The 25,556-nt window shown below is 40.0% G+C and overlaps 1 protein-coding gene across 3 annotated transcripts in view; it reads right to left on the reverse strand.

The window, feature by feature from the left end:
* atrx (ATRX chromatin remodeler) overlaps nucleotides 1-25,556 on the reverse strand; it is a 35,228-nt gene that overhangs the window by 2,788 nt on the left and 6,884 nt on the right. For 2 of the 3 annotated variants that reach the window (XM_028008430.1, XM_028008432.1), the window contains 25 exons: nucleotides 25,444-25,510; nucleotides 24,446-24,591; nucleotides 24,192-24,353; nucleotides 24,000-24,114; nucleotides 23,783-23,888; nucleotides 23,350-23,526; nucleotides 21,646-21,787; nucleotides 21,452-21,561; nucleotides 20,922-21,068; nucleotides 20,649-20,826; nucleotides 19,435-19,572; nucleotides 19,056-19,231; nucleotides 18,847-18,964; nucleotides 17,948-18,078; nucleotides 17,685-17,779; nucleotides 17,017-17,156; nucleotides 16,094-16,250; nucleotides 15,891-15,991; nucleotides 15,188-15,296; nucleotides 14,930-15,107; nucleotides 13,187-13,378; nucleotides 4,920-5,069; nucleotides 1,024-1,140; nucleotides 437-532; nucleotides 225-353 (listed from right to left, as the gene is read on the reverse strand). In XM_028008430.1, coding sequence (XP_027864231.1) covers nucleotides 225-353; nucleotides 437-532; nucleotides 1,024-1,140; nucleotides 4,920-5,069; nucleotides 13,187-13,378; nucleotides 14,930-15,107; nucleotides 15,188-15,296; nucleotides 15,891-15,991; nucleotides 16,094-16,250; nucleotides 17,017-17,156; nucleotides 17,685-17,779; nucleotides 17,948-18,078; nucleotides 18,847-18,964; nucleotides 19,056-19,231; nucleotides 19,435-19,572; nucleotides 20,649-20,826; nucleotides 20,922-21,068; nucleotides 21,452-21,561; nucleotides 21,646-21,787; nucleotides 23,350-23,526; nucleotides 23,783-23,888; nucleotides 24,000-24,114; nucleotides 24,192-24,353; nucleotides 24,446-24,591; nucleotides 25,444-25,510 — 3,377 coding nt within the window. The remainder of the gene's footprint in view (nucleotides 1-224; nucleotides 354-436; nucleotides 533-1,023; nucleotides 1,141-4,919; nucleotides 5,070-13,186; nucleotides 13,379-14,929; nucleotides 15,108-15,187; nucleotides 15,297-15,890; nucleotides 15,992-16,093; nucleotides 16,251-17,016; nucleotides 17,157-17,684; nucleotides 17,780-17,947; nucleotides 18,079-18,846; nucleotides 18,965-19,055; nucleotides 19,232-19,434; nucleotides 19,573-20,648; nucleotides 20,827-20,921; nucleotides 21,069-21,451; nucleotides 21,562-21,645; nucleotides 21,788-23,349; nucleotides 23,527-23,782; nucleotides 23,889-23,999; nucleotides 24,115-24,191; nucleotides 24,354-24,445; nucleotides 24,592-25,443; nucleotides 25,511-25,556) is intronic. The other variant, XM_028008431.1, reaches the window with a different exon arrangement.

Consider the following 25,556-nt stretch of genomic DNA (forward strand, 5'->3'; position numbering starts at 1 on the left):
ATGCTGGGGAATATAATGATTACTAAACTATGTTTTAAAGAACATGTGAAAGAGCCCAACCTACAGCTTTGTTTAGATCTACACAATTGTGTACAATAATTTGTGAGAGTTAAAAAGTGTTATTATTCCAAGGTAAAATGGATTCAGATCAATCTACAAATGTAAAAATGCAAAAGTATGAGATTCAAAACTACAACACAGTATTTTCTCAGCCGTTCTCTCACCGTTTGCTGCCTGTTCAGGACCTCTCTGTAAATGCCTTCCCTGCGCTTGAGCTCCATCTCCACGGTGGCTTGGTGCCTCAGCGTGAGCGCCTGGACCTGGCTCTCTGTGAGCGTTGGGTTGTCCTTCCACTGCAGGGAGAAGGTTTATTAAAGATTAGGAGGCATGATCTGCACTGATTTAAAGCCCGGCTTGGGCAGCTTTTAAAACTCACTATTCTGGCAATGACGTCTTCCATCGACTCCCGAGCTAAGGCTTTCAAAGCGTTTGTTGCTTCAATGACTTTCTGCCGTCCCTGGTTTATGAGGTCCTGGATGAAATGTAGAAGAGAAATGAAACATTCAATTAGAAACAGGTGAGATTTTCACTGCAGCAAAGAGTGGACGTCTCAGGGGGTGAAGACAATCATGGAGTCCATAGATTTTTTTTTTTTATACAGTAAATAAAAATAGTAGAAAGGCTCCATGCAGTGACAAACTAAAAGTAAATGTCTCCCATGGAGATCTGTATTTTCATTGTGCAACACTTCCAGCAATTCCAAATAAAAAGAGCTTCTATAAACATGAAAATTGGTTGAAGTTTGAAGTATTTTTGACCCGCATTAAACACCAAGCTGCCTCTTACAGTGTGCATCTCTCCTCCCTCAGTGACTGTGTATTAATAGCAGCCCCAGACATTATGAACTGGTCAGCCGCTGCTAGACTGGTGTCACGATTACGAGTGAGAGGGGGTGGCGGAGGGGAGGGATGAGGAATGTGGGGCGCCGTGCTGTGGGGGAGGCATATGGGGCTCATTACTTACCTCCAGCTGCTGGTTGGACATGGTGGCCAAAGCTGCCATATTGAGGGAGAAGTAGTTAGATGTGCCCATGTCTGGCTGAGCGTAGTTCGAAGGGTAGTTGGTCCTCATCGACAGGCCCTGAGAAAAACAAGGCAGAGAAACAGGCGGGGGAGGGGAGTGGAGGAGGTAATTATCAATTAGACTGAGCTTTAGAGGCACCAAGAGAACAACTGTTTATCGAGCCCTGTGGTTGACGAGAGACTAGGTTTCTCACAAAATATTAAAAATCTGATCAGATTTGAGATGCCTGATTAGGGCTTTCTGGTCTCCATGGCGTCTGTTGGAGACCAGGCTTAGTGGTCAGCCTTATTAGCTGACCTCTAATAAGGCTTTGTATTAGCACTGATGATATCAATACCTGAGTCTAGGATGAAACTCCCCTCCTCATACTTGTTTTAGATCTTTGACTTTTTTTTTACATCTGCACCCTGTGTGATGCCTTTTCCAACTTCTCATTAAAGTTACAAGACGTTTCTGAATGGCTTTGATTTGCATAGTTGACAGACAAATGACATTGTGGGAGATCTAAATATTAATCTAAATGTGTTGAGAACTATGAATGTGGTTTCATCTGCCAATTCAAACCCTTCACCTGTATTCAGGCTTGAATACAGATGAAGTGGCTGTAAAAGTGGCTGAAAACCAACCTTACAGCAGTATTGAAGGTATTTAATAACCGTTTTGTTATACATTTGAATTTCCATCAGTGTAATTTAGCTGTTAACTTTATGGACCACTTCAGAGCTAACAAGCAGTCATTTTAAACATCGTTTTCTTTTTACAATCTACAATAAAAACCTGGGCACGTTTAGAAGACAATGGAAATAGTGAATGATTTTTGGGAAAAAGTTACGTTTCTGTTGCGCAGTCTACACATGGCGTGCTGCTTTGTGATCATGGGGTCAAGTGTGAGGGATTTAGAAATGGGGTTTGGCTCACAGCTGGACAAAAGTTAGGATGAAAAAAAGTTAGCGCCGGTCTCCAAATGTCTCCAGTAGCACCAAAGCAAACGTCAACAGATTTGTTGCTTTATTGAATAAGTGGCTATTAATCAAAGACATAGTGTTTTCATGGCCAATTTTTGTGTGCACAAATACTAAAATTATAAGTTTTCCCCAACAATCCAAGTGTTTTCCACCCTTCGAAATCACATTCACAGTGAAAGAGACCGTATAGGCTGCCGCAGCCTCTGGTCTCCATGTCATGTGACCTCTTCTGCCTGTGCTTAAACAGGCAGAATGCCAAGAGAAAACATTAAGGTTTGTTTACACACAATTAACTAAAACTTGTGGAATATGTTATCAATAAGTCATATCAAAACAGAGCAATAAAAACAGCAGGTTTACTCTAGAAGTTCAGCAAACTGCTTCGTATAAAAAGACATCAGCACGGCTTTGCTGAAGACTGAAGCTGTATCTGTCGAGGTACGTCTCAAAAAAGCTATTTACAACAGCCTATAAAAGCAGTGGGATAAAATCACTACTTCAACCATGTAATTCTGATTAGATGCAGAATGCTATTTATTTTATTGCTAGCAGATCAGAAAGAAAAACAAATCATGGTTAAGATAACCTTAATGACTAGGATACAGAATCTCAGGTGAGATTTAAAGGACACAGCTCTGCTCCTTGCCTTAAACTAAATATAACAAAAAGATCCGAGTTCATGTTTTTCTCACATCTTTCAAAGCTTTTCTAAAATCCATCTGGAGACAAAATATGTTACAGCATAAAATTCTGAACATTCATTTGGTGAGAGCAACAAGTTTCCCAGTATCAAGCAGCTCCTGCTGTATTAAATGTGTGTGTGTGTGTGTAATGACCTGAAGTAAACAGTCTTGTCTCAGTAAAGGCCAGCAGAATGCCGATGTTTGTATGTAATTGAGTCTCAGCTGCAGATGGTTTCCCCATGCCCTGTAATCTGGCCATCCGGTATGTAGAAGGATGCGTGTGTGTGTTTGAGTGTCTGCGTGTGTGTGTGAAGGGGGGTGGATAACGGGGGCCTTTGGACCTGGTCAGAGACAGGTGTGCAAATCTAAACAGTACAAACCCTCCAAACAACCACAATACACACTCTTCACTTTTAACACGCAGCCATACTGGAGGTTTAGGATGGAGATCACTCCAATGAAGTGAAAAATAATCCAGACTCAATTTTCAAATTGGGCTCAGGTTATTTTAAAATCATCTTTGGTGTGTGCATTAGAGGAACAAAGAACTTATAGCTTCAATTTTATTTCAAGAGCTAGATCACATTCTTGGTTTCTCCCCCTTCTGTTCATATTGTAAATCCGATCTTATACATGTGGCTTTTTCTCACCAGCACCAGTCAAACGTTACACTGAGAAGACATTATAACAGAGGTTGGGTTTCTTTACAGTTGTCGCTCTCGTAAATTCAAAACCAAAAACTGAATGAACCTCTGATGAACAGCCTGCAGTGGATGAGAAGCAAACACTTCAGGGCTTCTACACTTCCTAGTTCAAAATGTCACTCTTCCAGTTACAAATTCCTACGTTTTCGCTAAGTTTTTACAACATTCTGGAAATGCAATAAGAAAATATTTACCTAGCAGGGCTTTATTAGCTATATGTTTCACAGGTCATAAAAACAACATGATGCTTAATTTGGCATTTGATTCAGTAAAGTGGTAAAGGGCTGTTACATGGTTCCTTTTTTAAGCATCTGGACCAACTCAGATCATCTACGTTTTAATATTTATAGAACCACGACTTGGCAAACCTGGACTGAATTACCCTATACTAAAAGCAGATTCATTAAGCACAAGTTGGGATCAGAGATGGCTTTATTCCAGGATTTCTTCAAGAAACTACTCAATAATTTAAATAAATTAAATATTACAAGTTAATCTTCTTTCATCTAATGCCTTTATCCCTATGCTAAGCTTCGACACCATCCTACAATGTTACAGTGAACGACAGCAAAATAGTCAAATAAGAGTCCTGTTTTCAAATCAGCACTCATCAAGCATATTCTTTCCTATGACAGAGGAACTACTTGTGAATAGCTGTACAATTTGATTTTAGCTGCCTAAACATACAATAAGCAGGTTTCCACAGCATAAACGTGATTAGTTTTTGCAGGAACCAATATATGGATCTTTACTGTGAGAGAGATGGTAGAGGTGTGAACAGTAATGATTTGACCCCAGAATCCATGTTCTTCCAGCAGATGGGAACTCTTCAGTTTACTGACAAGCATAAAAACTCTGAGGGAAAAGCTGCTTTACACACAGGACAGGAGAGAGAGAACAGCGTGTTGGAAAAATAATCATTAGGGTGAATTAGAATCTAGGATTACGAGGAGAGGGAAGAGTTGTCCTTGTACAACATTATCCCCTTTCTGCACTTCTCCAAATATACCCCGCTAATTGCCCCACAGGAGAGGAGAAGAGAACAATGGAGACAGAGAGCGAGGAGTTTCTAACCTTCTATGAACCGACATCCTCACTTTGACAAGCTTTGGCACTGCTTAGCCAACTTTAGAGATTTAAAAAGCTGAACCCAAACCAGCAGCAGCAGTTCCTGTCGTCTGTTTGATCTAGGTGATGATAGATCTAGCAATCCAACATTCACAAACAAAAACAGGTTCTCCATGGCTCCACTTCACGCTTTGACGTCAGGGTTTTCAACAATGGAGGAGATGACGACTGTGGCTTTAAAATTACACATTTGTTTGCAGAGTTCTGTCCTTCCTAGACAATTTATCAAGTAAAAAATAAAAATCTACAGAGTTTTGGAGCATGGAAAGAGTTACTGTATATTATTTCTCCAGACCAGGAAAACACCAAACAAATTTAATTCTTGACCATGCTATGTGTGAGCTGATGTTTCTCACCTTCTTCTCTGCTTCGTACTCGGCCCAAGCCGCCTTGCGGTCCTCCTCGCTGAGGGCTTCCTCCTCCTTGTGGTCCAGCAGGGAGTCATGTTCGTGATAACACACGAGCTGGTCCTTGTTGTTCTGCAGCATCTCAGCGAGGATCGGATCCTAGAGAGGACACAGAAGCAGAATCGGCGTGTCCAATGTCAGATAATCCAAATGAGTTCATTATAAAGCAAAACAATCTGTTCAGTCAGTCAATTCCAGACACAAATTGGATTGTAGTTTTCTGGTTTCCATGCCTGCCTTGTTATTGAAAACAACAGCAGAGTGAAATTAAGACAACATGGTTTAAATTACGCTCTCTGCTGCATTCCCGTCGCTCAAGGTAGCTTTGCTTTAATCTGAAACTCCGTCAATGTCAGGTTGGCTTATTTACCAGAGCATTCAAACAGGGCTTCAGCACTCGTTCACCACCCTTCCTTGAATAGAATGCGTGTGAACTTAGTTTAAAAAACAAAAGCCATAAATGCTATTGGCATTAGGTAAAACTGAAACATCAAGCCATGAAATTAAGCAGTGATTGCAAACCTGTGGTGAATAAATTTTAAATAAACACCAGACTAGACGGAGTGAAACCGGACCCTCCGAAGCGCAGAGGGGGACGGGAGAGCTGGGCGATCGGCAGGACGACTTCACAAGAGCTATCTTTTGGGGCTCCGTGAAGAGCTTCTCACCCACACGCGCTGCGGCTACTCGTGGACTTAGATCTTGAACCCACCGGTGTTTCTTAGCGACGTGTGTTTATGTTTCCTGGCCATCGCTCTCAATCAGGACAAAACTGGGCCACCCTTAAACAACCAAACATTTGGAAGCGGCATGCAGCGAGCGACTCCACTGCAGCTTTACCCTCTAATTAGGACATAAAAGCACAGAGGGGTTTGATGGCCCGATTAGGATAAAAGGCCAGGCTTGTTTTCTCAAAGAAAGGGGAAGAAAAGGTCAAATAAAATGCAGCCAGTGCCACCAGCAGTGGGAGTGATGGAACACTGAGCAGGTAGTGGGGCCCAATTTAACCCCCTGAGAATAAGGCCAACACACTACATAATTAAGAAAATATTCACACCCTATGAACTATAGCATATTTTATCACTTTGCAACCAGCTTCAATTGATTTTAGTGAGAGTCTAGATAATTAAACCATAGATGTTCAACCTGCGGCTCCGTAACCACAAATTGGTTCTTTGGACGTTCTACAACAGCTCTTAGTAACTTTGGCTAAAAATGACAAAGAACCAACTAATGTTTTTAAATCCAGATGTAATAAATTTAGGTTTTAGCAGTAAGCAATAATTGTATTTAATTTTTGCAAAGAATCAAAAGTACCAATAATATGTTTTAAGATCAGTTTTTTTCTTGTCAGATTGGGATCTATACATTTTCTATCCAACATAAAAAAAATTCCATCCTTTTCTTGCAAAATTCAATTTTTCGTCTTTAATTTAAATCCTAATATACATAAAATGGTGGTTCTTTAAAAATGACACCAAATTTCCTGGAGTGACTAATCCATCTAAAAATTGTAAGCTGTCATGTGACTGTAGTGGCTCTAAACTAGTTATATTTAACTGGCCTGAAAGCAAAGATGGCTTTTTAGGTTTTAAAAGGTTGCAGACCTCTATGACAGACCAACAAGTCTGTGTCTAACAGTGGAGTGGAAAAAACGTACGTTATTAAGAAGAAAATTAAAAAGAAAAACTGGAAAGTGTGGCAATACTTCATAGAACCAGCTATGACTGCGACTCCAGCTGCAAATCTTTTGGGACTCCAACTCTGCAAATCTAGAGACTGAACATTTTGCCCATTCTTTGAAAATTAAGTAAATAAAACTCAAACTCAGTCAAATTGGATGGAAAATGTCCAAACAATTTACAAGTTCCGCCACAGATTTGGATCCGCTTTGGTCTCATCTGACCAGACCATCTGTTTCCACATGCATGCATGTCCATCTCCAACAAGGCTTGTAGCAAACCCCAAACAGAACATATTCTGGCTTTCTTCAACAATGGCTGTCATCATCACTCTTCCATAAAGTCCAGATTGATGTACAGAACTATTGGGTGATCTCTACAGTTAAACCAAAGTTAACCACCTTGATTAATGACCTGTCAAGTTCAGGTGGCTGCCATTACTTTCTAGGTTCGCAGTTTGGGCCGTACTCTTAACTTTCAGATTATGCCTGAACATTTCTCTATGAGATGTGCAAAGCTTGGGATGTTTTATAACCACACCTTGCTTTAAACCTCTCCATATATTTTACCCCAACCTGTCTGCTTTGCTCCTCAGGATGCTGTTTGTTCACTAATCTTTCTGAATAAACCTCCACCTTTACAGCACAACTGCATGTTTCCATAGGTAGTAACATTACACACATTTCCATTAATAAACATACAATGTCTGAAGGTAATTTGTTGCAGTAGATTTAGTTTAGGAGTATGGAGGTGAATGAGATGAAAACATAAACCTTTCAACTGGTATTTGGTGTCCAGATTTCTTTAAGTGCAGTATTTTGACCAAGGGGACATTGAAATCTACACTTAAACCAGACAGGAAACGCAACTACTTTTTAAATCGCTAAAACAAAAAACGTTTTCCTCCAAAGTCGTGAAAGAGAAGAGTTTCTGACTGTTAATGGGTCAGTGGAGCTGCAGGTCAAATGACAGTACAGACGCTCCTGCTGGTAAACAGTGCATTCTGGGATACTCAAGTAATCCCCACCGGCAATGGCTCTGGGGTGGTCCGGTCCATCTTCTCTCCTGGAGCGCTCGGTGTGTGTGTCCTGAGGCAGAACTAATGATGTAGGTAACCTGACCTGCACCATTGTCATCTTCATGAACATGCAAAGGGAAGCCTATCAATTTGCTGTGTGTGTGTGGGGTGGGGGTGCACAGACAGTGGGTGGGCAAATGCATAGAGAGGAGGCACTGAGACCTCACACTCAAGTCAACTTTCACCTGCTTTTCCATGACGTCACTTCAAAAGCCACATTTGGCAACAGAAGATATCCTGGTTCATATAAAGTGATGCAGCCCATGGATTCAGTTTATTTATTTAGTACGTTCTGTCGAATTTATACCAATTTTAGATTTTAATGCAATAAACAAACCAGGTTGTTAGGCAGCAGACCATGCAGCTTCACTTGTTTGAGCTAATTTTTGTCCATATGACTTGCTAAACACTACAGGAGTTATTTGGAAACTCCCCACACTCCCCAAAAACAGGATTTTTGAACATGAAACTGATTTCCCAATAGAAGGCATTTCTCTTGGGGGAATCCTGCAAGCCCCCCTATAAAAGATATAAACTGTTGATCTAAACACAACAGCTCTCACATCACAAAGACAAAATCTTGCAAATAAACATAAGTGAGCCTCATGTAGACTTTATAGCCTGGCACAGGCATCTGACGAGTACTTTAGCAGAACGTACGTCCCTCTTTACTGAAAAATACATGATACAGATAAAAAAAAACTGGCATTTTTTTCTCTCCATTATTAAGCATTTTGTCTAAAACATGTTGACTCCATTAATACAAAAATAACTATTTAATGTATAATAAATGAAGACATCAGGCATTATGTAGGTAACCTGACATGCATCATGTCAGGTACACCACCCATTACAACAACTATAAAGTTCAGCTTAAAATGGAGACGTTTTACAGAGGAGCTTTTAAATGAACAATCCAACATGAAGAGGGCAGTAATGGAGGCAAACCTGACGTAAAACTAACTGTGGATAGCAACGACTTCATCCGTTTTCTTTGAGTTGCTTTGAAGTTTGTATTCAACAGCCTGTCTGCACTTTTTTTTAATTTCTTAAACATTTTTCACTCTTGACTAAAGTCACTCTTGAAAGTAAGCTTAATAATAATCGTGTTTAGACCATAATGAAAGTCTTTAAATTTGTTTTATATATCAAGGAGTGAAGACTAGACAGGTTTAATAAAAATGTCCATCATCTGTAGCAACCAGTCAAATGCCGTTCAACAGCAGCAAACCAGTAATATGTGCAGTCTCTATATGGCTGCTGCTAATATTTTCTCCCTGAAAATCCTCTGATGCTTTAGGTCTGTTTGGAACTTCAGGACAACCCTCAACTCAAAGCCACAATGTTTTCACACCCTCCAGGCCCAAGGTACAAGTCCACCGGTTTATCCACCTGTCAGTCAGTTAACAAAGACACAAAATCATGCATTTCGCAATCCCTTAAAAACGACAAAACACATACCACTTTTTCATGAAACAAGCCTCGGCTAGCAGCATTATGGGGGTCTACTTCTCTAAAAGCTCATCACAACAGCCAGTCAGATGGAGTAACTGGTAGGTCAGGAGGGACTCAGAAAGGATTTAACAAGGCTGGGTGGTAATTTTTTACAAAAGCATGTTTTTTAGACACCACTAGAGGTTAACTAAATGTTATTTTATGATAATTGATGTTTATAACTTAATGCAAAGTTGTTAAATACTGAAAGCTTCATAAGCATATTCCCAGTGTTTTTCTTGCTTGTGGAAAAAAAAGGTTTTGCCACAAAAAGGATAAAGACAAAGGTGGACACGAACATTCATTTAGCACAAATCAATTTTAATCTATACAAATTAAAGACACAGGGAGAAAGGTGCTCATGTTTAGCTTTGTGCACCGATTACCTGACAATCAATCGTGATTAAAAGTGAGCCTAAGAAAATGTGATCTTTTGCTATTCTGGAATTACCCCATCTTTGTTTTAAAATACTACAACTAAATATAACTTTACCTTTGCTCCTCGGACAAACAATCAATGACCACTTGCAGCAAGAAGGCTAGATAATATTTCAAATGATTTCCTCAACTTCAGCTTGCCCACAGCATTTTATATCAAAAGTGCACACCTGTACAATCAGAAAAGATTGCCCAAATGCAAAAAAATACCAAAGAATTCTCTGAGAATACCATGAGGAAGAACTGCAGATTTGATTTAAGCCCAAACTCAGAACAAGAACCAGCATCAAATCTGTGGAGCCACACCAGTGTCTCCACAGATCTTCCCAAGAGACCAGAAAACTGAAAATGAGCCAACCCCCCCCCTAGGTTTTTCTCACCCACAACAGCTCTGGTTTTGGCTCTTGCCATCATTAGTTCGTTCTTTCCACCGGCAACCGGGCAAGATTAGGCATGTCTTTTCAGAGGTGACAAAATGCAGTTAAGAAGAAACAACGGTCGAGTAGATTTAAAAGTAATTTCTAATACTGTCATCATAAAAAAAAAAACTCCCATGAACCACTGATGAATGGTATATAATGAGATTTTTCCAACCAATGATGGCTTCCTACATACAATGAGCCAAGTACGGCGTGGTTTATTGCTCCAGTCTGCACCGCTGCTCGACTTCAGCTTGCCCACAGCATTTAAGTGTTCCTGTCACAGCCTAATGACCACTGCAGCCATTACCTGCTGAGAGCAGGACATGGGCATGCTCCGAGCGTCCTGACGGCATGCGACGCAGCAACATCTGCAGAGGCTGGGAGATCTGGATTAAAATTCTCAGAAGGCCGCCTCCTGCACCTTCTCACTGTGCATGTGGCGGCACGTCAGATGAGAAAAGACAAGTACGACGAACACGAAGAGGTGGAATATAATCTCAGAGAGGGTGGGCAGAGATTGTCAAACTCATGTCTGGGCTACGAGTACCTTCTTTGTCATTAAGGGGAAGTGCGTTTGCTTCCTCCAATTAGATTTTTTGGAGGAGCACACAGACATGTTTAAGAGGGGGTTTAAAATAATGACCCTTCATCATGCAGGGAAGGCCAGAGGCAGATAGTGTTCAAAGTGAGTGCTGTAAAGTGCAAAGTCATAACAACAGATGCTCTTGAAGATGGCGGGGAAACGATGCCGTGGGGTACTGGCAGAGCGAGAGAGGCAACATGAGTAAAGAGGAGGCGGCGTGGAGAAGTGGGATAACAGGTGCTAAAATAAGCACAGCAGCAAACGAACAGCGACAGAGAGGAAATATTAGCCTTTAGTGAGGTTTTCTGTCCGATTTAAGATGGAATAAAACCAAAAAATGTGGCAAAAAAAAGAGAAAAATAAAAATCTGGTTGTGAGAAATGTTTGCGGTCTGTGTGGTGGGATTGTTAATGAAATCTGTATTTTCTGTGGAAAGGGCAAAACTGTTGTGGCTCAAACCGTTTCTCCTTCTGAACTTTGTTGGCTCAAAGTGAAGAAGAGTGTTTGACTCATCTTCACATCATCCCAAATAGCAAATTCCTTCCATTGTACTGTAGTCCTGCTGCCACACTACACTGACAACAACAGGTCAGTCTGTTAATGGACTCTCTAGCCTGTGTCTTCAATATAACTGCACATAAAGATCAACTGGCTCATTAAGGACTACAAGCTTCCAGCATGCAGTAGTTTAATGAACTCTTAGCAACTGTGTGAACACACCTGCCTCCTACAATAATAGACATCATGTTTAAATGCAGTCAAATTGGTGACATTTTTATGGATTACATTACAATTAAACCTTTGTATCCAGGATCTTTCTGTTTCAGTAGTGATGGCAGAGGGTAAAGAATCAAGAGCTTCACTTTTTGGCTTAATTCATTGTTTACCATAACGGACCAGAGAACCAAACCCATTACTGCAGATGAAGCTACAACCCGACTATGCCTTTTATGTAACATTTGCCCTTTTTTTTGTAAAAAGCATTTCAGTATGTTCTACAGGATTTGCTTGTACTGTGCAAACAGTTCATGTTAACTTGAATGACCAATATGAAAATCTTCTTTTGCACTTTGACAGCTCCTCAGTACATGAATTTATTTGTATGAAAGAGTGCCATTTCAAGAAGTTGCTTGAAAATGAATGAAAAATTAAAATGTGAATTATGTTAAAATCATTTTTCGGAAGGTTATCTGCAGAAATACAATTTTTTTTGTAAAGCCATGTTACGTCAAAAACAAAAAAAATCAACTTTCTGAAAAGGTAAAATCTGTAATTTTACACCCCAACAATTACATGAAAACACTTTAGCATCCTGGATAGACAACAATGTACTCCTACTTCTCTTCTTGAAGAAAAGGCTGACTCTGTAGAAAGTAATTTACTTTTTCATTAGCAAGTTTAATGAACAACAAAGAGGCAAATATTTCAGGAAATTTCACAAATTGGTTCCTCTGTACTCCATGTTTCACCAGCTGTTGAAAACTGAATTGAACAGTTCAGGAAACCGTTACAGATAAATGTATAACTGAGAAGCAACGTGTAAACTGTTATGAGTGTGTTGACACCGTGATGGAGTAGCTTTGATGTGGAACCTTAAAACAACATTTAGTCCAAATATGAAACTGGCCTATTTAAAGGAATGAAATAAATGACCCTGGCTTCTATGACAGGTTCAAATATGGTCATCTGGACCTTTGAGAAGACAGTAGAACACAGGTTGGGTAACTCAGCAGATCTAGTAAAAGGCCCCAGCAAAAATCTTTTGATCATCTAAATGAAAAACAAATTTACTGTAAAGACTGACCGTTTTACAATCCATTTAAAATGCCACCAAGCCGGATATAGTGTTTCTTTTATCCGATCGGTTTACAGATTTCAGAGGTAAAACCACTTCAAAAACAGACCTGAATAAACCACAGACTGAGAAAGGTAGTGGGTGGAAATAGATGGAACCCACTCAAGGATCAACGGAAGGTAAAGACCTCAAGGAATGAATAAAAAGATTTTAAAAAAAGATTTTAAAAAATAGAGAGGACTGCAAGTTTATAGCAGGGAAGCAGCTGTGTTGCAATGAGACGACTATTTAGTAAATAACAGTAAACACACAGATCTATGCAGCTGTGCTGGCCTGGATGACCCATGTTAGATTTGTGTGTTCCTATTAAAGACCTAAGTAGTGTCACAGCACCTGCGCTACAACGAGAGGAGGCGAGTGCCGGGGTGTGAAAGGAAACAAAAAAAGGAGCAGAAATCTCTAGAAAGGTTGATTACTATACAAGCTGGCAGAGTTTAAGTAGTAGTTTAGTTTATAACTTAAATGCTCAACTTCAAAAGAGAAACCATGCCATTAGCTGCGGGTCTGAAAAAACTTCCGTCTCGTGGTAAAAAAAAATAAAATAAAATAAACTCGTTTTGTTCTTGGACAAGCTGGAAAGAAATCTTATACCTTATAAAAGCTGATCTAATTAAAAATTTGATGTTTGCCTAAAATGTGAAGTGTAAAGTTAGAGCATGCTAACCTTTGGAAGCATCGGAGTTGCTCTCTTGCTCTTCTTCTCTGAAGGACCATCCAGCATGTCCGGTTCAAAGGTGTAGAGCTCAGCCAGCTCGTTCATCGTAAAGTGTCTCTCGATCTGTTGCTGATCCACAACTCGGTACGACAGAGACTGCTTGGTCACTTGCCGCTCATAAATCTTCTCCTCCATTGTGCCCTGAAAGAGGGGAATAAAAGCAGGGAGAACAAATATATCAGACACAATATTGGTGACAGTTGTGAAAATATCTATTTTGGCAAAACTGATGGAAAATTTACTGGACAACTAAAGAAAACAATGGTAATGTCAGAAATTTATTTTTTTTTTCTACCTATTAATTTCAATTAATTTCTTTATACATCATCATTAGGCAGTCAGACTTTCTTGTACTTTTTTAGAGTGGACCATATGAGAACATCATGTGATTAGAAAATACAAATGTATTTTCCTACAGCTGATTGTCTGCTGTGTGCAAACTTTGCTGGAGGTAAATGACATTTTGTGCTAAGAATGCACAACAAGCATATCATAAACAACTTCCTGGACTGTCATGAGTGTTAGCTAATTAAGCAAAATGCATTCAGGATCTCAATGACTAATATATTTGGTGGTATACATTTTTTAAGAAGAGTTTGAGATGGCAATGTCAGGAACTACAAATAATTTGTTCTGATCAGAAAACAGTCTAAATGAAACCTTTTTATGAAGGTTAGAGGTAATACTTTATTTTTGCATTTGTCACAATCCGCTGTTATCGCAGCATTTACCAATTTTATTGCATTTTGCATGTTTTCCTTGTATTGTGCAGTTCTTTGTAATGCATTAAAAAAAATGTAACTAAAGAAATGGAAACAGTCTTTGAGAAAAACTGCTGGAAACAAAGTTTCCTCTTTCTTGGTCTACGCCATCCGTAGACACCCCCAGATTTGTCCTTTGGGTTAAGGAGTCTTTTTATGGCTGAATGACTCGTTAACCAGAAACAAGTGGCTAAAACGTTTAAAAGACCTTTCAATCAAGAGCCCTTATGGCCAAATTTTATTTCATCCTTGCAATTTCTTCCCCTTAACACTGCACTGCTAACAAGGACATAGAACAATGTTTCTCAATTCCAGTCCTTGGGCCCCCCTGCTCAGGGTATTTTAGATGCGTCTCTGTTTCAGAACACCTGATTCAAATGATGACCTCCTCCGCATGCCATCAAGTGGTGCAGAAGCTTGTTAATCACCCACTTACTCAAGTCAGGTGTGTGGCAGAAGGGAAACACCTAAAACATGCAGGGCAGTGGTCCAAGAGGATCAGAAATGAGAAACATTGACAGAAAAAAAGACATCAATAGGCGGTCAGATTTTCTTATTATTATTGGCAACTTGAAAGAGTGTCAGAAACAGGGGTGGGCATTTATCCTAATGTTTGTCATTTATCTTGATCATTTTTTCGTGAGAGTTTTGAACCATCCATTCAATTGTTTTTAAAACCCCCTAAAACTGTCCTTATCTTCACTGTTTATCAATGAAGGCATCAATAAATACCATGAATGTTTCTCCAAAGCAGTATTTATGTTTGTGGGTTTATATATACTGTGACACACAGTCATAAATCTAGATAATAAAGATCCAATAAAAAGTTCTTATTGTCACTTTTAATGATATAACAATAATGCCCGATATCGTGATAAAACGAAGTCCATATCACACACCTAGTCGGAACAGTCAGGAAAAAAAAGCTCACCTGCGCAAGGAACCTGTAGACGTAGACAGGTTTGACCTGGCCAAAGCGATACACCCTGAAGATACTCTGGATGTCGTACGAGGGATTCCAGGAGGCATCAAAAATGATGACCCTGTTGGCGGCCACCAGGTTGATGCCAAGAGAACCGGCTCGGGTGGATATAAGAAACAAACGCCCCCTGAGTGAGGCAGAGAGAATATTACAGTAACATGATATTTTGTGTTTTAGTGTTTATTAAAGATCAACAAAGCACCACACCTTACGTTACTGGTGTCATTAAAGTCCTCTGCCCACTTCTTCCTGGTGGGGGCGTTGGTGGAGCCATCGAGGCGGTAATAGTCGATGTTCCTGAACCATTTTCCTTCACCTTAACAACCAAACATATTATTAGAAATTAAGCTTTTCTTTTGCAAGCATGCACAACTTAATACTGACATCAACTTTGGCTTTTCCTTGTCCAAATAAATAAAAATCTTATGGATTGTAAGAGTGCAGAGAGATGGCTACGTTGGTTAAATGCAATGTTTTGTCTTGAAGATGGCCTACTCCGCCCACCAGCCTTAATAACCAACGTTTCGGCATGTTTTTAATTACGGCACTCTGATCTTTTCATTACAAAATTACAAACCCTTGAGCAAACATTTTTTCGTGGAATAAAAAAAAGGCGAGCTCTAATCATTTTCAAAATGAAAGCAAAAACAGCTGCTGAAGTTTAATTAGAAACATGACCTTAAAACAACAGCAGCAATGTGCATGTGTGTGTATCTGAGTGGGTTTAAGGGCAAACCACAACCAGCAAAATACATGCTGGAGAGCTTCAGCATCCTCTGACGTTTGCTTTATTTTTCTAAGTCTAATGCACTATTTTAAACCAAAGTCAGTAGCAGTTTACTATCAGGTAGCCATAGAGAAACATACAGTCAGTTATTAAAACTCAACAGGAATACAAGTGGAAGGTAACCTTTGTATGGAGAAAGTTTTTCATCCTCCTCTGTTCTGCAGGAAAGTTCTAGAAAATCTTCTATCAGGTCCAGAGAGATGAGCGACTGACTGAACACCAACCTGACGACAAAAGCGGCCTCAATGTTAATTTAAAACATCCACAAACACTGGGATTCAATAAAGCTATACTTTTTATGTTCCACATAGCATGAACATTCTTACACTTTATCTTCTACTTCCTCAGCCATGCGCAGGATCTCAAAGAGCAGCATCATCTTTCCTGAGTGCTCCAGGATTTCAGAGTCAGCTTCTGTCACAAACTCCTTGTACCAGTCGGCAGAGCAGGGACTCCCTGGCGTAGAGTTTGCTGCCCGGGCTGCTTGGGGTAGAAACACAGATTAAGGCTCGGTTACATCGCTATACATCAGACGTCTTAAAAGAATTCAGACATAAAGTACTTCTTACTGAAGTTTATGTCTTTGCTAGACGTGCAGGACATTTCCTGCAGATAAAATAATCCTATATTCAACAACTGACAGCAAAAGTATCTGGCGAGGAAGAGCATTCCTAAAAAAAACAACTCCGGCTTGTATTTGTGAAATATTTTCTGTCTTTTTTGAAGTGTGAGCGTAACATTTTGCAGCAATTAATCCCTCAATTCAACTATGCATTTGCTTGGAAACAAAATGTTTGCTTCCTTTTTGGTGAGTGCCACCTGTGCCGCACGTGGAAAGTGTTATAAATGGGAATGTGGATGACTGGCCAAAACGACAAAAACCAGGTGTAGCTTAAGTATTTTAGATGGTAAACAAGACATTATCAAAAGCAGTCCAGAATCCTTCAAACAAAAACATAAAAAACACTCTGAATTAGCCCTTTTAGTTTAGTGCCGAATCACAAACTGCAAATCAGACATTAACATCTGTGTTATTAGACAGCTGCAGTGTATAACAGTTTTTCTTTATGAAGCTCTCGTCTCATCTGCCCGAATAGTCAGCTCAGGAACACAAATGATTAAAAAATGATGGTGGACATCTTTGTTATTAGTTTCAGACAAGGCCATGCACTTTGTACCTCAATAATCGCATTATTTCATTACACTCTGGGTCTAATCTCACAGCAAGGATGAACAAAAACAAACTTACGTTCTTCAACAGGCTCGGGTTGGCTTCGACCTTCTCCATTCCTGCCACGAGAGCTGCTGTTCCACTCCTTGATGACCTCCACCTCGTCACTGTCTGAGTCGTCAGAGCCCTTCTTCCTCCCTTTTCCCTGCTTCTTTTTCCTGTTGGAAATGGAGAGCAGTGGAAGACACAAACATCAGGTTGAGTTACTGATCTAAGATATGAGAAAGTTAAGAAAGATGAGAGAGGTCAAAACGGTTTACAATCAAGAGAAAAAAAAGTACACCTTTTCTTTTTCTGTGGTTCTAAAAGCACTCAAATCTAAATCAAGTGCTTGAAAAGACACAATGGGTACCTCTATGTAAAATTGTAATAGGCAAAAAATAACTTTGTAGAAAACTCAATCAATTTTTCTCGAGTCAAATGTGAGCTACCGTGTCATAAATCTTTTTGGGAAGCAGAAAAATGATCCCAAACAGCAGGAAATCTAGAACAGAATGGCTTGGGGGAAAAAAAGAATCAAATCAAGTCTAGATATCAACCTTACTGAAATTTTATTCTGGGACCTGAAAAGTGCTGTGCAGAAACAAAAGCCCATAACCGTCAATAAACAAAGAGGGACTAATAAAGTCATACAGAAAACAGCTGGCATACAGCCATGATGGGGGGGCGGGGTATTCCAACTTTACTTTTTCGCCTTCTCATCCTCTGAGGTCAGACTCATGGAGGATTCCTCAGTTTCTGAAGCGATGAATTCATCCATACTGTCTTCATCGAAGTAACCCTGCACCAAAACAAGACTTGTGTCAAACGTTTATATGTACTGGTGTAAAAGAATACATGGGCAATTTGATCCGTCAGTAAAACATTTTCAACAACTTCCCCACTGTCCATGTGTAATTTGTACCCAGTTTTTAATATAAAATTTAATGTTTTTCTTTCCCAGCCGTACCCTGTTTTCTTTACTGATGTAGTCCAGCTGAAGGCACCAGGGATGGGTCCAGATCCTGCTGAGCATCTGGAAATCCTGGAAGAGTTTGGTTCCCGCTCGGCCCCGGCCCCCTTCCAGAGCATTCCCCACACCTGCACGCAAGGGGGGAAAAGGAAAAAAAATAAAAAGAAAAGCACAAGCAGGAAGATGAATGTGTGTTCACCTCACATGCAGCATGATCTCAATCTGCTCACAAACAAACCAAAATCATTCTTTTATTTCCAGCCTAAAACTATAAACTAATTTCTTGTTCTGATTTTTCCCATTTCTTCTACGTCACAAGATGGCCTGCAGTGCCTCCAGGAAGCAAAAGGTTACCGTTTACAGCTGAAATTGGCCTGAAGACCCCACTGTGAAGGGTCCACAGCCACAACATCAGCACTGTGGACATCTCAGCCTAACGAGCCAGGGCGCATACCACCAATCCCCCCCGCACATACCAAGCTCTCCTGTTCTTTGTTTTTGGTGTAAAACCTCTGGCCCCTACTTCAGCTAGATTTCTCTCCTTTTTATGCTTCCACATCTCCCCCCTTCCTCTGTTCCCCCTCTCTCTCCCAGAGCTCTTCATTAGGGAGAAACGTGGGAAAGTGGGCTTAAAACCTGCCTGCGGCACAGTGCCAGCTGCCACTTCAACTCTAATACATATATACACACACATACATGTGCTGGGCCACATCTGACAGGGAAGTCCACTAAACTACTTAATGCATGACAAAACAGAGAGCGTCCAGAAGGGCTTTGTATTCGTCTGAAATCCCTCTCTGTGGAACTGACATCAGGTAAAGAGAACTTTTATTGGAAACACGACGCCCTGCAGGACCCTGCTGCAAAAGATTAAAAAGATTCCCAAACATTCTCACCTGTGAAGTGCTCCAGGTAATGTCTGTAGAGTTTGCACTGGAGTGGGGTTATTCTGATCGACAGCACATACTCGTATTTGGGAGGCAGGAACTTGGTGAGCGCCGAGTAATCTTTTCTCTGAGCGGGAGAAGGAACAAAATGTTATTCTAAGAGGTGAAAAGGAGAAAGGTCAAGCAGAGGCCGAGTCCGTTGGTTGAGAGTCTCTTACCTGAACGCAGCCGGCCAGCATCTCGTAGAGGATGTGCGCCCTCTTCTTCATAATCCGGACGTCATGCAGCGTCGAGTCGGCACACTGGCCATTCTGAATGGGGTTAATGAAGCGGTTTCTGAACTCCTTGACCGACCCGAGCAAGTTTTCCTTGATAAAGTTCACCATGCAGTGGTCTGAAGAAGACACATTACATCTTAAATTAATTAAAATGCATTAGTATTGAGCAAGCATGAGGGGATAGTGGTGAAGAAATTTATAGAAACATCCGGTTCAGTCACCTGCAGCAACAGATTTGAACTTTTAATCCTCATGCAAAATGCTGAGAAAAATGTTTTTAAATCTCAATTTTGGTTTCAAAGAAACAAAAATGTCTCACATTCAATGAGGTTGTTTTGCAGAGGTGTTCCAGTCAGGACAATCCTCCTCCTCGTCCTGATGGAGTTCATTGCTTTGGAGACGGCAGAAGCCTCGTTCTTCAGAATGTGGCCTTCATCACATATCACCAAGTCTGGACCTAAAATTATGACAATTATACATCATCAGCTTCACACATGTTTAAAGAGACCTCTTTTTAAGCTACAGTAAAACAGAAAATCCTCAAATCCTGAAAGCTGACCCAGATCAAACTTATTTCTAAGCCACAAAACAAACTATGTCATTGGGCACAAAATCACTGTAAAATATGGAATCATGGGCGTGCCATAGAGGATAGCGCGACCCATGCTTGGAGGCCTTGAGTCCTCGACGCGGCCGTCGCGGGTTCGACTCCCGGACCCGGCGACATTTGCCGCATGTCTTCCCCCCTCTCCTGTCAGCCTACTTCCAAAAAAATAAGGGACACTAGAGCCCACAAAAAGACCCCCTGGCCGGGTACAAAAAAAGAATGGAATCATGCAGAATTAAGAAATTTGTTAAAAAAGACTTCTACACTTTGCAAAGAAAATTCCTACATAACCTCTGCATGCATCTAATTATCAATGGGTCATGTCAAAACAGAGAGGAAGCAAATCAATGTTAGCCACAATTGCAGATGATTTAGTAGTGATTAATATGTTCATTTTAATTATCTAAAGAGGTTTTTTTTAACTTTATACTCATAAATAAAGGAAAAAATACTAACAAGTTTATTTTACAAAAACATTCAATTATTCTCAGTAAATATCTAAAAATGTATACATTAACAAAATTTAGATTTTTCTCCTAAAACAATGTGTTAAGTACATTCTAAAAAAGTGACGTTACACCATCTTGTTGCACATTAAATTCAGCTTCTTTTGCATAAATAAATTAGTTTATTTAGCCATGAAAAGTAATTAAGTTGAATCAAATTTAGGTAAAAATTCCTTTAAAAATTCCAAGTGCTTTACTGTCAAAAGATTTTAACAGATTATGGTCCAGAGTACGGCCCATGGTCCATCAATTCTGATGGCACTTTTCATGTAATTTTAAATCAAAGGAATTTGCTTTGACCTTATTGTTAAATCCAATCTGGACCTTAGAGAACCTCAGATTTAGATGACCTCACACCTCCATCCCAACCACCAACCTTCCAGCCATAATAAAGTCACAAGGGATCTTGGGAAATTGTACCTGGATCCACAAGCGTTTTCTGAAATGTCTCTTTTAGCTTCTTGCTCTTGATGTTTCGTCCCTGCGTCAGATTTCTGTACATCTCATAACCTATGATCATAACGCCACCCGACTCCTGCCACTGCTGGAGAGCATAGGCTCGCTCCTGAGGCCTCTTAACTGTGGCTAGCTCTGTTACCTGTGGGTGAGAAATACATAATCATCAACTATAGACATGTTTTTTGCAAGGCTGACAACAAGAGCAAATAATAAATAAACGGGAGCATTTCTTACCTCGAGGCTCTCCTCATCCTTCAGTCCCACCTGCCATTTCTCAAACTCATTGAGCCAGTTAAGAACAGTGTTGAGGGGACAAACCACTAGAGCTGTGCTAAAGTCGAGCTTTTCACAAAGCAGCAGGGTGTGGAGGAACGTCACCACCTACAGGCCAAGATGGGAACAGTTAAAAACGGCCACATCACACAGCTTTGGAGATAAAAAAAAAAGCACCTAGCAGAGCTATTCTGTCTTGCGTATTTGCAATATGTAGCAGTGTTGTAAGAAAAATGCAACTCTGAGAATTACTTGGAGAAGTTTCTGTGCAGCAACTGAATCCAGTGTGACATTAACAACAAAGTCTCTAGCAATCTCATGCAGTGAAGATCGCATTTAATGTTGGAGGAACAAATTAAGACAAATGTAATTTTCTTTATGTAAACAAACATCTTAAACGATACAAATTTGAATGTGCTGTAGATGTAGCTTTTAACATCAGTGCAGTTTCGGTAAAATGTAAAATCCAGACAAATGAATCCATTTCTTACTTGTAGAGTTTTTCCTAGACCCATGCAATGAGCCAGGATGCAGCCAGAGCCTGCAGACTTCTGAATCTTTTTCACAGACTCGCAGCAGCAGTCCCATATAAACTGAACACCTGAAACCAAGCACAAAACACTGAGTGGGAATCATTTCAGACTGGCCTGAAACTCAAATTTTTATCCCAACGCCATTTACTCACCATCCACCTGATGAGGCTTGAGCTTTGTGACGAGGCTCTTGTGCACCTGAACCAGCGGCTCCTTGGTCTCTTCATCTTCATCCAGGACCAGCTTGGTGGTGATGGGGCAGGCCACCTGGGAGGCTTCTTCTACTACAACAACCTATAGGCAGATTACAGGAAGATAATCTAATAATTAGAAAAAAAGGTTTTCTAAGCCATTTTAAAAGGCAAATTAAACCATTCTGAGAAATTGACAGAACATGACTGGATTTTTTCCAAGACAGGTTCCGTGATGTTATCACTAATGGCTCCCCTACCTGCAAAAGAAAAAAAACTACAGGACTCAATCAGCTGATCGGGCAGATTGATACAGCTAGGAACATTAGCTTAGCTCGAGCGTCGAGCTGAAACTGATGACAATTGGCTAACAGCACCAAATATAACTTCCTCTTGTGAAAGTGAGAATGGTGCTTTTAAAACATTTTTCTATTAAAAGGTAAAGTGCAGAGGCCAGTAGTTCATGGGTGACAACATTAACCATGTTCCAAGTTAAAATAAAACTCCAAAGTTTATGTACCAGTTGTTGTACCCACAGATTAGGTTAATTGCTATTAAAAGTAGTCCATAGCGTCCGGTCCTACTGAATTTTACCCAGAGACAGTCTCACAAACATATGTTTTTTCATGTTGGATTTTTTGGTCATATTGGTGAGAAATTATCGTATTCACCGCCGGTGGATGTTCTTGTAAATTTTCCCCACTTGTAAACTGTTCCTTAAAGCATGTTGTGCAAATTGATGAAAATGATTAAAATAAAAAAAAGAACATGAAAAAAATCTAATTCTTACTCCGGTAGCATTTTAAAGCTGTTTTGACAGTACAGTCGTACTTTCAGGAGTTGTATTTGGTGAGGTTTTATTTATAAATGTTTAACCACTCAGTTCTCCCACTGCCGCCACCTTGTGGTAGCAGTATTGCACTATATTTACAACGATCTTCTCCCAATAATTGATGCCCACAAGAAACAGATAATTGACCTGTTAAAGTTTGAGCTTTCCTCATTAAGATTACAGCACAAATTTTATTCTGTGAAACATTTCTTTTTGTAAAAATCCTAATAAATCAGAGTTTCATTTCCCACTGGGCCCAGTTTAAAAACCTTGATCTAAATCAGGGGTGCCCAAAGTCGGTCCTCGAGGGCCGGCATCCTGCATGTTTTAGTTCTCTCCCTGGTGGCACCAACAACCTTTTCAGCTGACTGAACCTCTCTGTCAATGTTCTTCTTAGACCTCCTAACGAGCCATCATTTGATCCAGGTGCATTAAACCAGGGAGAGAACTAAAACATGCAGGATGCCTGGAGGACTGACTTTGGGCACCCCTGATCTAAAAGGATCAAGAGGCCAAAAAAAAATAAAACAGCATTTTTATTTATTTTTGCATGAGCATAAAGTTACACACAAACAAACATAAAAATGTAAAAAGCCCTTTTTTTTTTACTTTTCAAAAAATAAATAATTTTAAAACTTAAAAATTTTTCCATATTAATTTCTATGCTTCCCCCAGAGTTTTGAGTTTAGTTGTAATATTCAAAGACAGTACACCTTACCATTACAGGTTTAAGTGGGTTTTTGACCATGTTATCTTGCCATTGTAAATGCCACAGCACACACCTTATGTGTAAGGTTTGTTTTTCCCAAAACAGCAGAAATGTCCATGCTTACCTCTCTGAGTTTCTCCCTGAGCGCCTCCCTCTCAGCGATACGTTTCCTCCTCTCCTCTTCCTCCTTCAGAGCGTCTCTCGTCTCTGTCCTCAAGTTGTCGTCCTTGAGGATTTTGCGGATCTTTTTCCGGCCTTTGCGCCCCTCTCCATCTTGATCCTCACTGTCTTCCTCTCCACTCTGTGAAAAAGGACATTAAGTTCAGCTCTTTGATCTTTAGCCCTCTGGTGCAAAGAGCTAGTCCTTGTTATCAGTGAGCGAGCAACCCCCAAGATCCATTTATGGGTCCAATAACTCTCAAAACACACTGCAGGGCAAGTTTAATAACGTTTAGAAGCTCTGCATGACTTGACTAGTAAACTTTAGTTGAGTTTGCCTCCACCACAAGGTAATCCTTCCAGAAATAAGAAATTTTATGAGACTGCATCTAGAACACCTTCTCATTATTGCTGGAGGAGTCGTCCTGAACTTTGATTCTACGTCGCTTCTTTTTCTGCTGCTTGTAGCTCCTCTGATTCTCATCTTCTTTCTTTTTTGCTGATCTACAGAAATAAAAACAGGAAGCATGTTCTTTTCTTTTATGTCCACCAAGAGAAAACGGGTCTAATCAACAGAAAGTAAATGATTGCTTGGACTAGATCCCGCTTTCTCACCTGGTCTTTCGACGCTTGCTATCCACCTCTGAGTCACTGACCTCCTCACTCATTGCCGACGCAGAACCAGATGCTGACTTCTCAAAGTCTGAGTCTTCAGAGTCGTCGCTGCCAACTGATATAAAACACCACAACAAAGTCACTTACCGGTTTCTCAGTTGGGGAGTCCTGTTAATAAAAGCCAGAATGTACCTTTACGTGAAGACTTTTTCTTGCTGCCCTTGCTCTTCTTCTCCTTGCTCGAGTCTCCAGATTCACCCTCACTCAAGGAGAGCTTATGACGGAGCAATTTGTGCCGACCACCGCGCTTCTTCACATCAACATCAGACTCAGAGTCTTCTGTAAATTCATCATCTTTCAGGACAGAAACAAAGATTATTAAAGGATAGGAGGCAATTGGTCTTCTTTAATATTTCTGCACTTGTATATTTCAGTTTGGACTCTACCTCGCTCCTCTTCGTCGTCCTCTTTTCCTTTTCTAACTTTCTTGGAGGATTTCTTTTTCGTGTCTTCCTCTTCGTTGTCAGAGGAGCTTTCTGCTCCTGAAGAGTAACTGGACTTTATTTGTGCAAGAAGCATTTTCTTTGCAATCCTTTGAGAAAAGGGAAAAATAGAAACAAAAGTTCCATGAAGATGTCATGCATTTTAACAATCAAAAACAAGCACAAAGTGTTGTTTTTAGATCCACAAACTATCAAAGTCCAAAGTTGAAACATAGTTAATTGGTTGGTTTAAAGTAAGTTAGAACAACAACTAAATACACTTTTAATGAGCAAACATTTCCCTAAATGTAGAGATTACTTGTAGACAAATTAGTCTGAGCACCTAGGTGTCATTCCACTTAGTTATTTGTTGATAAAAATGTAAAATAAAAAAATAACTTCACTTACTGAAATATTAAGATTACAACATTCTGCAGCAGAGAAACTGCTTGGGTCCAACCAGTTAAAGCTGCCTAACTGAATTAGTCCAGGGAAATAAAACAACTTTATTCTTCAGCATGTGAGTGTTTAAGGTTAAATAAATCAATAAGCCATCTGAAGCAGGAGTACCCAACTAATAGGTTTAACATTTCTACTCAACAACTTGTTGCCTCAATTAGAACCAGCACTGCCTTGCTGTTTTCATTCCTCTGATTTTGTCACAGTACATCTAGAAACTTCAAAACATTTTATTTCTATTTTATACAACAGACTGACACAAACTGGTGCATAATTATGAAATGGAAAGAAAAATGATAAATTACTTTCAACACAGGTAGAAAACATCTACATGGTTTGAACATTTAGGGTATCCTAAGTGTGTAGAAAAAGACATACCCCATTACTTTGATACCCGTAAATAAAACCCAGTGCAACTAATTCCTTCCCAATTTACGCAATTAGTAAATGGAGGTCACCTGTGTGTAATTATTACATATCTTCTCTATGCATTTCCCCAGTACCTGTTTTCAGGGTCGTCGTCGTCGTCTTCAAAAACCTGAGAAACACCTTTAGGGTCTACCTCGTCTCCTAGCAACAAAACAAAAAACAGCATTATTTCCCAATGAACCCAAAC

This window comes from Xiphophorus couchianus, chromosome 23 (assembly GCF_001444195.1).
Source record: "Xiphophorus couchianus chromosome 23, X_couchianus-1.0, whole genome shotgun sequence".
Classification (NCBI taxonomy): domain Eukaryota; kingdom Metazoa; phylum Chordata; class Actinopteri; order Cyprinodontiformes; family Poeciliidae; genus Xiphophorus; species Xiphophorus couchianus.